Source organism: Diabrotica undecimpunctata, chromosome 4 (genome assembly GCF_040954645.1).
Source record: "Diabrotica undecimpunctata isolate CICGRU chromosome 4, icDiaUnde3, whole genome shotgun sequence".
Taxonomy (NCBI): Eukaryota; Metazoa; Arthropoda; class Insecta; order Coleoptera; family Chrysomelidae; genus Diabrotica; species Diabrotica undecimpunctata.
Genome location: NC_092806.1, coordinates 11037623 through 11052921, shown reverse-complemented (window position 1 = coordinate 11052921; position 15299 = coordinate 11037623). Strand labels below are relative to the sequence as shown.

The window sequence follows — 15299 nt, the reverse complement described above, 5'->3', positions numbered from 1 at the left end:
CCGAAACAAATAGGCACTACAAGAAGAAAATAATATCATAAAAGGTCGTTTGACCTTTGTGTAAAGATAATGAAAATGGACCAAAAAGATTTCAAATCAGAATGAAGTTGTATTCTGGATAATCTAAAAAACGCTAGCTTGGTTATATAAAAGACTTGTCTAGACTGACAGTATATGATGTAATTACGCTTAATAGAAAGTCTAAACAGATGAAGAAGGATGCCAAGAGAAGTAAGTAAATAAAAGAAGTATAGTACTTAAAACAATCTTAAATATATATGATAATATCGAGGAAATACTTACTAACTGTTAAGATAATGATATATCCCATTCTTAAAGTTTTCTGAACCCAAAATATGTTCTACCATTCGCAGAATACTGCTTCCTATTAAACAAAAAAAGCAAAAGTTAACATTGGTAAAAAACTGCTTAGGAATCAAATATTTGTGTCATCACTTTATTTGCGTTTATTCTTTCTTTTTTTAATTATTTCTAGTCGATTGATTTCTGGTTTGTATATGGATAAAGGTTGAGATGAATCTTGTAAAAAAATTGGAAAGATATGTAAGGTATGTCAATGTGGCGATTTAAACAAACAATGAATTATTACGAGAATTCATCATAATTAAATTAACACCCACTATATTTCCTTCGATAGCCCTGGCGAGATGAATGAACTTTTACTTATAGGTTCAAATAATTATCAAAATTTAAATGGTTGCAATAAACAATCAAAAACAATTTATAGGTTCAGGTAAAACTAGATGAACTTACCGCTAATTGAAGAGCTAATTATCATGATTTACACTACTTAAGGAAACAACGAACAAACGAATTCAATATGAGTGCATTGGTTTTCACAAGAGCGTGAGTCGTTAAGAGGGACAGACGCAATTCGACAGTGAAAACCAATGCACTCATATTGAATTCGTTTGTTCGTTGTTTCCTAAAGTAGTGTAAATCATGGTAATTAGCTCTTCAATTAGCAGTAAGTTCACCTAGTTTTACCTGAACCAATAAATTATAATCTTCAACTAAAAATAATTACAGGTTACCAAAAACTAGAAGTAGGCTACTTTTTTGCAATTGATAATAAATAATTTATTTTCTAAGCTCATATCTTTCAAATTATATCCATTACACCCAAGTATTATACTTTTTTAAAATCAGCTTTATCGATCTAAAAATGTCCTAAAATACAGGGTATTACATTTAAAAAAAGAGCCGATGACGTCATCACTGTAATGTGTATCACCTTGTATAATGGAATTTTATTGTAAAATGTAGAACATTAAATTTAAAAATCGACATGTTTTAGATTTTTTTAAAAAGGCTTTTATTAAGGAAATATCGAATTTAGTCCTTACTTTACGGACACACTGTATAATTTACATGTAAAATTATTAACAAGTATTTAATAAAAAACATTCGTTAATAGTTTTTTTCTTAATTACTCTGTAAGTTTATTTATTATTCAAAATTTGCTACCTTTAGTATAGGAAACCACATTAAATCTTCCTAAAATCTCTATAGGAGTTGATACAGTGCTCTGTAGCGCCTGTAGGTTCCCTTCATCGGCCCTCAGTGCTTTCTGGACATTGTTGACTACATACTGTTTGTCTAGTTGCCAGTCAGGTAGGATCTTTAAGAGAAAAAACATTTAGATAGATTGAATATCATAAATTGTTTGTAAAATAATTGGATAAAAACTTGATGAAGGCTAAGGTAAACTCAACTACGAGTTCTCAATATTTACTACTTAGATTTGCTTCTTCTTCTTGTGTGTATTGTGCTAAGCCGCGTGTTGGTGGTAGACTGTACTCTTTAGACCGTTTGTAGAGTGCTGTTTTCGGCACTTCGAAATATGGTGGTACGTGTTTGATCTTACACCAGACCCTTATGTTTCTCAGCCAGGAATGTTGTTTTTTTTGTAAGCCTTAGGCATCCCTGTACATTTCCTGGTAAGATTAGTGTTTGGTATATTATTTGCTTCCCCCAAGATATGGCAATCAGTCTCCGTAAAGTCCACATTTCAAATGATTTAATACACTTCACAATATGTAGCCTAAGTACAAGTGGGAGATTGCGAGCTAATATGAAATTTTGAAGTTTGACAAATATAAGCACTTGTTGCATAAATGATATTTTTACTTACCATATGTACAGCAAAATACTCAAAGTAGTCACCAAAAGCTTCGTTCAAAAATGTTTCTGACCACCAGTTGCAAGTTACCAGGTTACCAAACCATTGGTGAGCTATTTCATGTGCGAGTAATGTAGCTACATTTTGTTTGTCGATATTTGTTGAATGTTCAGGGTCATATAGTAAGTTTTGTTCCCTGTGGGTATGATATAAAAAATATTAATCATAAAAGTATGAACACAGCTAATAAAGACAAAAACACATCGTTCTAGTAATGCTGCAGAAAGAACGATATTACTGCGGAATTTAGGGGACAAAGTCTTATGTGAAGAAATTACTTCCTTCACATACAGAAAAAATTACTGAATTTCTAATCTCATACCAAACATTAAATTTAAATTAATTTTCAAATTCTTACCTATAAGTGGAAAGCCCCCAATTCTCCATAGCTTCTACAGAGAAATCAGGAACAGCTACGTATTCCATTTTGTTCATCGACAAGTTATAGTCTAACTGGGTGTATTCACCAAGACTTGCAAGAATTTTTGGAGCAATATCCACAGCCCAACCTCTGAAATTGGCAGTGTCTGGTCTAGAGCAAACAGAATTTTCTACCCCATTTATGGTAAAAGCTTCGCTACAGTCTAAATTTGATATAACAAAAGACAGCAGGTATGTTGACATGACTGGAGTAGTCACAAATGTATATTGAAGGATGTTTGGTCTAAAAGTAACAAAAAATATAATTAGCTGGCTAATAAAGCGAAAAATATGGATAAGAATGTTATATGATGCTTACTGTGGTAGCTTCATCTTTAAAAGGTATTTTCCTAAAACTGTAATATGTCAAAGAGCTTCCACTTTTCAATTTATATGTTTTTTCGTTATTTTACTAATGCCGTGATGCAACCCCAATTATTTTTCTACGGTACTTATTGGGGTTGACAACTTCACATACCTTGGGTCGCTATTGACTGCTACCAATAAAACAAGCGAAGAAATCAAAAGACGAATAAATCTTACAAATAGGGCATACTATGGACTCCAAAAGCATTTCCACTCAAGAAATATTTCCATATGTAAGGCCGGTCCTCACATATGGAGCAGAAACATGGACTCTAACGCAGAAAGATGAAAGACTTTTGGAAATATTTGAGCTAAAATACTCCGCAAAATATTTGGAGCTATAAACGACCAAGGGCAGTGGCGCAGAAGATATAATTTTGAAGTTAACCCAAGAACAGATCAGAGGTAATGTAAGTCGATAAAACCTCACCAGCTACAGGGGGTCATGTAAGATGCCCCCATTTTCAGTTTTTAATAATCAACAAGTTAAAAGTCTATTGGATTTACCTTGATAAATACCATGAGGATTATATTTTAATACGGATGTCCTTCCAATGTTTTTATGTGGCCATACAATGTTTTTTAACATATTTTTATTAAACTGATGATGGAATGATTTAATTCCGAAAAGATCTTCTTTAAAATAAAAAATTTTAAGCTTTTAATAAGCATTTTTTATACCTTAATACACACGAACACCACGTGCTTTGTATTCAACAAGTATACTAGCCACTCCTGGATATCTCCACTTCATGGTTTGTTCCAGTTTCACTTTTAATATAATTTTGAATTGTATCAGCTCTTTGATGAGCCAGATGTCATAACGTTCATTAAAACACAGCAACTTAGATGGGCTGGACACATAATACGAATGCCAGAAAATACGATTGCTAAAAAGCTAACCACAGGAACACCTGTAGGAAGAAGAAGCAAAGGCCGACCGCGAATTAGGTGGTTAGATGGAGTTGAAACCGACTTACTGATATTAAAAATCAGAAGATGGCAACATGTTGCCAGAAACCGAACAGAATGGAGACGAATCGTAGAGCAGGCCAAGATCCACAGAGGATTGTCGAGCCAAAGATGATGATGATGACTTATTGGGGTATTATTTTTATGTCGCTTTGCAAATTTTTACAGTAATAAAAATTCCGTTAGCCCTAGTTATTTATTTTGAAATATTCTAAATATACTCTTTTTAAACTGCTGTCTTACTGTCCGCAACCAGCACCGTTATTTTTTTTTTTTTGACCACGCCGGTTTGGAATTCAAGTTTGTTGAACGTGAACCTAATCCCAAAATTATTAATTCATCCAGGTAGTTTTTTTGACAATATTCATCACAAATGAACAAAATGACAAATTGTCATATCTAGTCATTTCCTACTGCTACTGAAAAAAGTGTAACACTAGTTCTGTTCGTCGAGGGACCCTTTTTTAATTGAGTAAGATATATTATAACTATCTTATATATCTCTGTTTTATTTTTATTTTTCAATTTCTTTAGATTTATAATTTCGACCGCTGCTCTGCAAATTTTGGCAACAATGTTTTTAACCTTGACTGGTGCTGCGCGAGTTTTCACCAACCAAATTCTGGCAATTCTGGCAATAACAAACATGAAAAGCGATAAAGCAACATCAACAGATGGCATAAAAACTACAGACTTATACATATGTCTACTGCCAATCATATTAAGATATTCACAAAGATCATCAACAACAAATTAACAAATGCATTCGATGCTATAGAGCCAAGACAGCAAGCTGGCAGCTGAAGTGGATTCAGCACCCTGGATATACACTATATCCATACGCTTCGAGAGCTGAGTAAAGCTAACTGGCTTGGGCATATTTTGATAAAAATGCAGTTTTATTCGACGAAAAAGGCATTCGACCAGTGTATACTACCAATCGTGACATACGGCTGCGAAACTTGGACACTAAATAAAGAGATAATAGCGAAAATCAAATTAACTCAAAGGTCAATAGAGTGATGTATAATGCATGCTATGTATAACAAAGACAGATCTAAAAAGAATAGAATGGATCAGACAGAACACCGAGGTCACTGATGTAATCCAAAGAATCAATTAAATCTTTAAACTGGCAGTGGTCGGGACATTTACCAAAAAGAATTGACGGTAGATGGTCCACTAAAATTACATTGTGGTATCCAAGAGGCATATGACATAAGGAAACAAGCCGGTACAATTTCTCTCCAGTCGTCCCTATCCATCGCCTTTCTTCGCCAAGCACGTATTCTCATATTTCTCATGTCTTTATCGATGTTATCAAGGAACCTTCTTCTGGGTCTTTCTCTTCTTCTTTGACCAATGGGTCTATCAAGGATACAACAATACAGATACAGAGTACAGACAAGGATACAGATCAAGCCGGTATAACATGGCACAAAAAAGCGAATATTAGACAATCCTGGGCAGAAATGAAGATCGACTATATAAGTGAGGCTGCATCATAATTGGTAGAATACGCTGAGAATGATAATGATGATCATGATGATGTTTTTGTTGTATTATTTACGTTTGTTAAAGATTTATTTAGATCTGACTAAATCAGACAAAAATAAATAGGTATATTGAAGACTTATTTTCTATCAAAATAATATCACACCGGGAAACTTACGTTATCTGATTTGATGTTTCAAGTTTCGTATTTGTCCTTGGAATGATATTTGGTCCAAGGGTAAAACTGACTTGAAAAGTTGCTTTAAAGGACGGCTCATCAAAACAAGGGAAAACTCTTCTAGCGTATGTAGGCTCCAATTGGGTAGCCACTAGATAATTTGTAGCTTGGCTGACATCTTGATACGTACTTTGATAAAGTCCTATCATTTCTTTGGTACTGATATCCGATTTGTAAGTTATAGTTAGCTTATATTCGATTTCAGGAGTTAGAGCTACAAAGGTAATTGAATTAGTTGTTTTCGTATCATTATTGGATGTAGTTCACTTTTGTGCCATCTATTTATCAATAACATAAAAAAAAACGAAAAAATGGCTTACCTGCTTTAGTAGTTATTGTTAAAATTTGAGTAACATCATTTACATTGTAGCTATCAACTTCTCCACCCTGATCCAAAGTGATGGCTTCAATACGAATAAACGATGGATCTGCATGTAATTGAATATTAGTTACACTTTCTGACGTTCTTATTGTAATAACCGTCGATCCACTGAACTCGAATATAGTTCCAGTAAAGACTTGTCGGTTAAACGTGAAGGACAATGCATAATGTGACGGTACGACAGTTGTTGGTAAACGATACTCTTGAAGGTACGCAAAAGGTAGAAAAACTAGTAGTACGGAGAAAAACGAAAGCGGAGTCATTGTTTTACCTAAAAAATAGAACAATTATTTAAATATTTTAAATGGAATATACAATACAGTAAAACGATATAGTTTTTATTATTCATAAAACGTCGCACAAGATCTCCAGAATACCAACAGATTGACTATCCTTATAAAAAGCTCCCAAACAAAGGACATTAAAAAAGTATATTTCAAAATTTGCGACTGTTTTGAATTATCACTAGATGTATTCTACAGCATAAAAAGTGCCAAAATAAAGTGTTCTTTAAATTGAAAGAAAATACGAAACAAGTAATTTCTAAATTGACTTTGAAAAAATCCTTTGATGACCTGTTTTACAGTATTAATAAGAAGTTATTTACAGTAAATCCCTTTGATATAATTTACGTGTACTGCATATTTTACGAGGAAATGTTTGTTTGCCTAGCAGTTTTACCTTTTTTGCTCAATATTGCTCAACAAAGCAAAATGGGAAAAATTCGCTGAAGCGTTACATCAAGAAGTTTCCCAGCCAGAACCGTGCTCTGATTCATACGATAAATTTGTAGAAATCGTAAAACAAATATCACGAAAATATATCCCTAGAGGTTGCCGAACCGAATACATAGCGGAGCTAAATGAAGAATCTAAACCCCTTCTTAAAAGATACGAGCAGCTATATGAAGACGATCCCTTTTTGGAATTTAAAAATATGACTCATACATAGTACAGAATGGTTACCTTGCTGTCAGGCAAAATCATATATAAAATAAAAATTAAATTATCTTACCTTATAAAATTATTTCTTTAATATCTGACCTGCACATCTCAACTGATCCAATCTATAAAGATATTTTTTAAAAATATAAACTTTTTAATATCGTTATGTTATCGAAAGAATTATTTTTTACTTCTATGTATAATCCTGTTTTGATCCTAAACAGACAATGAAATGTATGGCATTTATTGCTTTTCAATCACAAAGATTTTACGGATCTTTGATGGAAAATTCACGCAATGTGTCTAATTTTATCGATGTTTTAAGAGATTTATTAAGAAATAAAGATCAAGGTGCTGGATTTGTACAGAACCAGTATTGACAACAATCTTCTAGAATTAAAATTAAAAATATCATGTTCGAAAGAATAAAATTACTCAACAATCTGTAAAAGATGCGCAGTATTACAGAATTGAATTTATCTATCCATATATTCGTGTCTATATCAGCTTCATTCGCTCAATATTGGGCTCTCTACCTCCTCCGATAACTCTTGCTTTCGTTTTTCTAAGGATTTAATCCAATGTACCAAACACCATCTGAGAAAGGCTTGATTTTATTTTTGTTTCTGTAGTCTGGTTTAGTTTGTATGTAATTTTGCAGTATATATATATATATATATATATATATATATATATATATATATATATATATATATATATATATATATATATATATAAGCGAGGTTCCTACAGCCTCTGTCGCTTCTCGCATTTCAACCGCCATCGTTTTCTGTCCATCCATTCGTCTTCTTTGTTTCTTCCCAGGCAACTGAAAGCCTTCCCCTTCTTCTTCTTTGTTGTGGTATCTAATCTAAAGCTTTCTTTGGCCATCTATCTTCATTCATTCGCTTCACGTGACCATACAACACTAGTTGTCTCATTTCAATTCTGTATACACTAGAATATACAGTATTTGTTCTCCTTCTAATATCTTTATTCCTGATATGATCTTTTTTTGGATACACCACACGCTCTCCATTTCTACTTCTATTCTTTTTCTATCTTTTTTCGTGATCTGCCAAACTTCTGCCGCATAAGTCATAATAGGCTCTACCAAGGTTCGATAGATTGTCAATTTCGTTTATTGTTTAATATCTTTAGACCATAGTAGAGAGTTAAGAATGTTTACCGCTTTTTTTCCCTGCTGTGTTCTGTTTTCGATGACTCTTTTGGTAGTGCCTTTTTTAGATATTATAGATCCGAGATATTTATATGTATTGCATGTTTTTGTGTTTCTAATTTCTAACTCTGGATCTTCTTTATCATCTCCTATTTTAAGATACTCTGTCTTTGACACAGTCATATTGAGGCCCCATTTTTCATATTATTTCTTTAGTATTCTAAATATGTAGTTCATGTCTTCATCATTCGCTACGACTACCTGATCATCTGCGAAAAATAAAGTTGTAAATTTACCACCGCCTATGCCTATTCCCATTCCGGATACTTGTTTCCTCCACTGCTCTAGCGATGATTGAATATATATTTTAAATAAGGTCGGAGATAGACAACATCCTTGTTTAAGCTCCTTTGTTATTGGAAATGATTCAAATATAGAATTTCCTTCTTTATCGACACTTCTTGCATTTTTGTATATATTTGCGATAGCATTAACATACTCTCTACTGAGACCTACTTTCGTCAATGTTTAAAACAGTTTTTTCAAAGGTAGCGTATCGTACGCCTTCTCTAAATCTACAAACAATAGGTGAGTAGCTTTCCGTTCTGTGATTACGTGCTGCAGAACGAATATACCATCAGTGCACGATCTTCCTGCACGAAATCTATTTTGTTCTTCTATGTCTTCGTATTCTGATTCTATTCTTTCTTTTATTATTCGACCGTACAACCTCCCCACTGAGCTGATAACAGTTATTCCCCTATAATTAGAGCATATGCGTGTATCCTCTTTCTTGAATATTGAGCTGATGTATCCAACATTCCAGTCATTAGGGATATTTTGTCCTTTTAAGCATTTGTTAAATAGTTGAACCAACATCTCATGTAATATTTTTGGTCCATACTTTACCAACTCAATTGGGATGTCTTCAGGACCTGCTACTTTACCGTTTTCGATCTTTTGAGGGCATCGCTTAACTCTCCGGTTGTTATCTCAATTATTTGTGTATATTCGGATATTTCTTTCATTTCGATCTCTTGAAATTTACATCTAACCTCTGTCATTAAGACCTCATAATGGTGTTTCCACTGTTTCAGATCTATTAACTGTAAGTTAGATTTTTCCTTTAGACTTATTTCTTGCCCAATTTTGCAGTTTCACAACTTTGTATAAACACATTTCTTTTGCTAGTTTTCATTCCACGATTAGTTAGCCAAGATTTCGCTTACAAAAACCCAGAAGCTATAGAACAATTAAACCGTTGTTGATACAATGTTGCAAACAATGGAATGTTGATTTATATCATGTTGTGAACAAAGAACTATGGGAGAAATAAGTGTCTTTCGTTAAAATTGCATATCACTTGGGTAATTATCGTTCATATGTAGCGTCAACTTATAAAAAACAATTCGTCAAGCAACCACCAGTAAGACTAGATCCATCTGCTAAACTACATAGGCGTGTATTTAGGTTATGGGGCAGAGCTCGCTAGCTAGACATACCTTTGTGATTGCAAAATCATTGGTTTCACGATGAATGCAAGAATGCAACAAAAGAAGAAAATGAAGCATACAGAAAGATGCTCAGCCAATGAACTAGAATAACTGTAGAGGAAGTCAGAATGGCAAGCTATTAACAACATTAAAATTGGCTGGCAACCCTAAATACAACTGTATAAGACAATGATCACACCATCGGATCACACCCATCCTGTTGATTCATATGGATGTGACACTCAACAGATAAGGCTTGAATCAAAACTAGCGACATGAGTTTTCTCAGAAGAGGAAAAAAGTATTACAAAACCTTGAAGACAAAGAAGTAAAGAGGAACGACAAGAACTATGGATACCTATTCGAGAAAATAAACAGACACTGAACAAATTGGAAACAACATATAAATAAAATGGATGAAAATCGACTAACTGAACAATAACTACATTACAAATAAAAAAAAAGAGTAGCACGTCCCTTGCTAGGAAGGAGTTAAGTTTGATGGCTGAATAGGCAACAAATGTCATCCCTGAAATGGAAATGAAGAAATAGAGAAATGTGATAAAAAGAGTCTTTTATTTTTAACTTGCTTATTTCTTACTGAACTGTGTATTTATGTATTTCCTTTAATTCCTACATGTATTTTAAATCCTTTGGTGAATTTTGTTTTAGTTTTCTATCAATTGTTTCCAGATATATATTTCCCTTGTGACCTCCCTTGTACCTATAATTTTTTCAGTCATAATTAATTCAGAATTATTCTTGGTAAGTCCTTTTGGCATAAAATAAGCTGTAATTAAAACTAAGTAACTAGCGTTAATAAAAAATCATTCACCAGGTACCAAAACATAAAAACAAGTTTTTAGAAGCAGTTCGTAATATATAAAACCTCTCTGGATAATTGTGTTTATTTATTGTTTTTATCTTCTTATTAAACAATACCTTTATTATTAATACCTAATAAATAAAGCGTAATATCTCATCCTGTTATCTAAGAGATAAAAAAAGGTTTTATATACGTAGTAATTTGCAACTCGTGTTCATTAACCAGTTCTATATCAGTTCAGACAATCTTTTCTACTAATCTGGATAAAAACAATGATTGTGTGTAGGTAATAAATAATTATGGCACTTATAATCTTGGCCAATAATTGATTATGACGCATATTCAAATTTTGATCCTTGTAGTATGATGTATATCTGGTGGCTTATCGTCTGGCACACGTAAATGAATTGAATTTTATTTATCAATAATTCTCTTTGAAGACATTATAAAAATAATGTAGAATATGCGATGAACAATAATCAACACATATTGTAGTCCAATAATTGATTAAAACGCATATTTAAACTTTAAAAGCATGTCTAGTTTTTTATATATTTGATTGCCTAACTTCTGGCGCATTCATATGATTTGTGTTTCATCAATCATTCTCAAGAAGACGTTATAATATAAAAATAATTACATATTACAAACTATGCGTAGACCAAGAATTAGTAACGTAAGTTGTACACGAAATGAATGAGAAAAGAATAATACATGTTTTTTCATAAATAAGAAAGTGGTTACTACAGATTGAGATACTTTTTTATAACATACATTTATACTTGGTTCGCTGATCCAGTCCTACCTGTATAGTAAATTTAGTAATTATTTTGTAGTAATTTTTACCGACTGACAGTGACTGCACATTACTATACAAACAAGCTACGTGCTCATAGTCATATTATTAGTCATAAACGAAAAAATATTCACATGCACCAATTAAAGTTTATTTTTGAAAGTTTATAGTATGACTATTCTTTTTTTTTTTTTTTCAACGAAAGAAGTCTGCAACAGTAAGTTTATTTGAGTTATTAATGACGAGAGATAGGAATTTTTGTGTTGTATAAATTGTTTCCAATAATGAATCTGTCAAAATATTCCCAAGCCGAGCAAAAGACAACTTACAAGTTTCGTGCAGAGAATACTGTGTTGTTTTTTAGTCAGTGCGAAAAATACCTATATTTTTCCATTTTTTTTTTTCTCGCTAATTTAAATATTTGAAATAAAATTCCAAAATTTGGTCTTTTAAATGTTTGTTTGAAGCCGTTTATTATAACGCGCCCTAATGCAGACAATTGACTTATTGCAAATCTCCATTCGTATATCCAAATAGCATATATATTCTAAAAGTTTTTTTTTTGTTCCGAAAATTGACAAATAATTGTTAATTATTTATATCTTTTAAGAATCATCCTACATTTTTGGTATTACGTGAAAAGTAAGGTATTGCGGTCCTTAACAAACTAATAATTTTAGATAGAATAATTTTAGATAGATCGACCAATTAGTTTGAAGCTTATTCAGTTTGTTTCTCCCAGAGATCTTTTTTTTTGCAATAACATTAGTCAGACAATATTGAATTAAAGAGTTGCTCATTTGCCTTTTGTATTTGTATTCGAAGTATGTCGCGGTGGTCGTATGATTTTTATACATTCTTGTACACAATTTAAAACCATACGGTATGGATATACAGATTGAACCAATTTAAAACGGAACATACAATTTAATATATGTCTGTTTGAACTGCATTTGAAATAGTGGACCAATATAAAACTTGGACAAAAATAAATCCATACCCGGTGATAGACATTGTATAAAATATCGTTCAACTATCTGTCTCCTTTAAATGAAAGGAGCTTGCCTAATAGTCGGAGAGATAGAGCCGAAATTTTGAACTGATCAGTAATATGACATTTCTCTATTGGAATATATTCATTGTAACTGGGTTAAGACTTTGCCTTACAGGCGGACGCCCCTCGTGGTACAGGGGGTGGCTATACAGGGATGAAGTTGTCATTTTTTTCGGAAAAATTACCGATCGATAATATGGCTGAAAATTTGCCCAGAGTAAGATCAATAAGATCTTGGTATAACTAGACGAAATCTCAAAGGGCGGACGCGAGAATGGATACATAAGGGGTGGCGGACAGGGGTGAAGTTGCAATTTTTTGGGGAAAAATTAACAATAAGTAATATGTCCGGCATTTTCATGGCTCATTATTTAGCCCCTAAAAACTTTAAATCCAAAAGGGCGGACAGCTGGGTTAGTACAAAGAGCCACAAAACGGGGTCAAATGTACCACTTGCCTGCGCATTTTAGGTCTCGGTAACAATTTTCAAACTGATTTTATTATGATACTTTTATACCGATTGATTTGAAAATTTGTATGCTCACTTCTGTTACTTTTCTGGGAAGCGTCAAGTAGAGTTTTCCTCAAAATTTTCCAAAAAAAATTCCGTAAATTAAAATTTTCGTAATTTTTTGAGGTAAAATCTAATTTGTAGAATCCTTTCGATTTTCTGTAAGTTACACCATGATTTTTTTCCAAAAATTTTCAAACGATTTTTCAGATAAGAAAAAAAATTTAGAAAAACTTTCGTCATTTTTCTCACTCTCATTGATGTCATCACATTCATCATCTTCGTCACTTTCACTTTCAATAATATCACATTCATTATCTGCTTCATTTTTAATCACTACTTCTCGAACTGATTCTGGCATCTGAGGTCCACTAAACCATTTGAATGTATATGTTTCATCTTCAAACTCCCAACCATGTTCTTCAACAATCAATTCTGTTGGTACTTTTTTATGAGCATTTGTCCAAATATTTGAAATATAATGAGCTCGCAGTAGATGTTGGTGTAATTATTCATCTTGACATGGTGATAAGCTTGAAGCATCGAAATTTTTTAGTTTTTTTTTAAGGCTCGTTCACATCATGCAACTTATACTACCGGTTAAATAGTGAAAATCTGACATCGTTTACTTTTCTTTTTGGAATTGTTCTCGTCAGTCCTGTTCCATATAAGTGACATATGAAAGTTTCTAAGGTTTCAAAAACTTCATTACAATCGAAGCCAGTTTCACCAAGTTGAATAAAAGCATCTTGATACTTATTACATTTAGCGCATGCGTCTAGAATTACTGATCTAAATAAACGCGCATCATTATTATTTTAATATTTTAAAATAATAATGATACAAAATTAATGTCCAAACAGAATTTGTAAAATTATAATTAACTAATGAAAAAAATTCAATCAATTTGAAAGTTAAAATAATATTGAAAATATCTACAAAGTAAATTTCAAAACTTAAAAAATTGATAATTCCACTATTGGTATAATACAAATTGAATTTTACCTATTGATAAATAGAAATAATATATTTTGTATTTGATTATTAATGTAATAATCAATCAAATTTTTCTTATATCTGAACAATCATTATTTATTATGCAATATAAATTTAAAAACCTTTTTATTGTAATAAAAAATAAGTAAAATTACTATTTGTTATACCAAAAATATTTAATAGTTAACATTATAAAATTGCTTTAATTTAATAAAATATCAAATATCAAACATTTATTCAATTAAAAATTAATTCGTAAAATATTTATATTTAAGAAAAAAATGTGATTTGTAAAGTAAATATGACTTTAGTTTGAAAAAAAAACATTATCATAATATCATTTTAAAACTACAAAATATTCTATAAAAGATTCAGACGATGACGTAGAGTTTTATCAAATGTTTTAGAAAAGTTTTTCTAATTTTTTTTTCTTATCTGAAAAATCGTTTGAAAATTTTTGGAAAAAAATCATGGTGTAACTTACAGAAAATCGAAAGGATTCTACAAATTAGATTTTACCTCAAAAAATTACGAAAATTTTAATTTACGGAATTTTTTTTGGAAAATTTTGAGGAAAACTCTACTTGACGCTTCCCAGAAAAGTAACAGAAGTGAGCATACAAATTTTCAAATCAATCGGTATAAAAGTATCATAATAAAATCAGTTTGAAAATTGTTACCGAGACCTAAAATGCGCAGGCAAGTGGTACATTTGACCCCGTTTTGTGGCTCTCTGTACTAACCCAGCTGTCCGCCCTTTTGGATTTAAAGTTTTTAGGGGCTAAATAATGAGCCATGAAAATGGCGGACATATTACTTATCGTTAATTTTTCCCCAAAAAATTGCAACTTCACCCCTGTCCGCCACCCCTTATGTATCCATTCTCGCGTCCGCCCTTTGAGATTTCGTCTAGTTATACCAAGATCTTATTGATCTTACTCTGGGCAAATTTTCAGCCATATTATTGATCGTTAATTTTTCCGAAAAAAATGACAACTTCATCCCTGTATAGCCACCCCCTGTACCACGAGGGGCGTCCGCCTGTAAGGCAAAGTCTTAACCCAGTTACAATGAATATATTTCAATAGAGAAATGCCATATTACTGATCAGTTCAAAATTTCGGCTCTATCTCTTGGACTATAAGGAAGCGATAAGTGGTTTGACAGCATAATAACTGCTTGTTTAGTCTAGTTTTTTCAGTGATTCTAGGCAACCTATTTGGGTGGAGTTTTGACTTGTTCTTGAATGAGTTCCGAATCCAGCAGCCCGCTGAAGTATTGGATTTTTATAATATAATTATTTGACAACATTTTGCTGGCCAACCACCTAGAGCGGAGTTGATCCGAAATACATTGATTTCGTATGTTCCGTTTTAAATTCGTTCAATCTGTATATCACTGTTCTGCTTTTAATAGTCCTGTAA

At 32.2% G+C, this 15299-nt stretch overlaps 1 protein-coding gene across 1 annotated transcript in view; it reads right to left on the bottom strand.

The window, feature by feature from the left end:
• Positions 1 to 7234, bottom strand: part of LOC140439163 (membrane alanyl aminopeptidase-like) — a 29119-nt gene extending 21885 nt beyond the window's left edge. The window contains exons 1-7 of the mRNA XM_072528892.1: positions 7090 to 7234; positions 6014 to 6346; positions 5634 to 5907; positions 2562 to 2867; positions 2156 to 2339; positions 1489 to 1642; positions 304 to 385 (exon numbers count right to left, since the gene is read on the bottom strand). Of these exons, the coding sequence (XP_072384993.1) occupies positions 304 to 385; positions 1489 to 1642; positions 2156 to 2339; positions 2562 to 2867; positions 5634 to 5907; positions 6014 to 6338 (1325 nt within the window). The 5' untranslated portion in view covers positions 6339 to 6346; positions 7090 to 7234. The remainder of the gene's footprint in view (positions 1 to 303; positions 386 to 1488; positions 1643 to 2155; positions 2340 to 2561; positions 2868 to 5633; positions 5908 to 6013; positions 6347 to 7089) is intronic.
• Positions 7235 to 15299: the final 8065 nt, after the last annotated feature.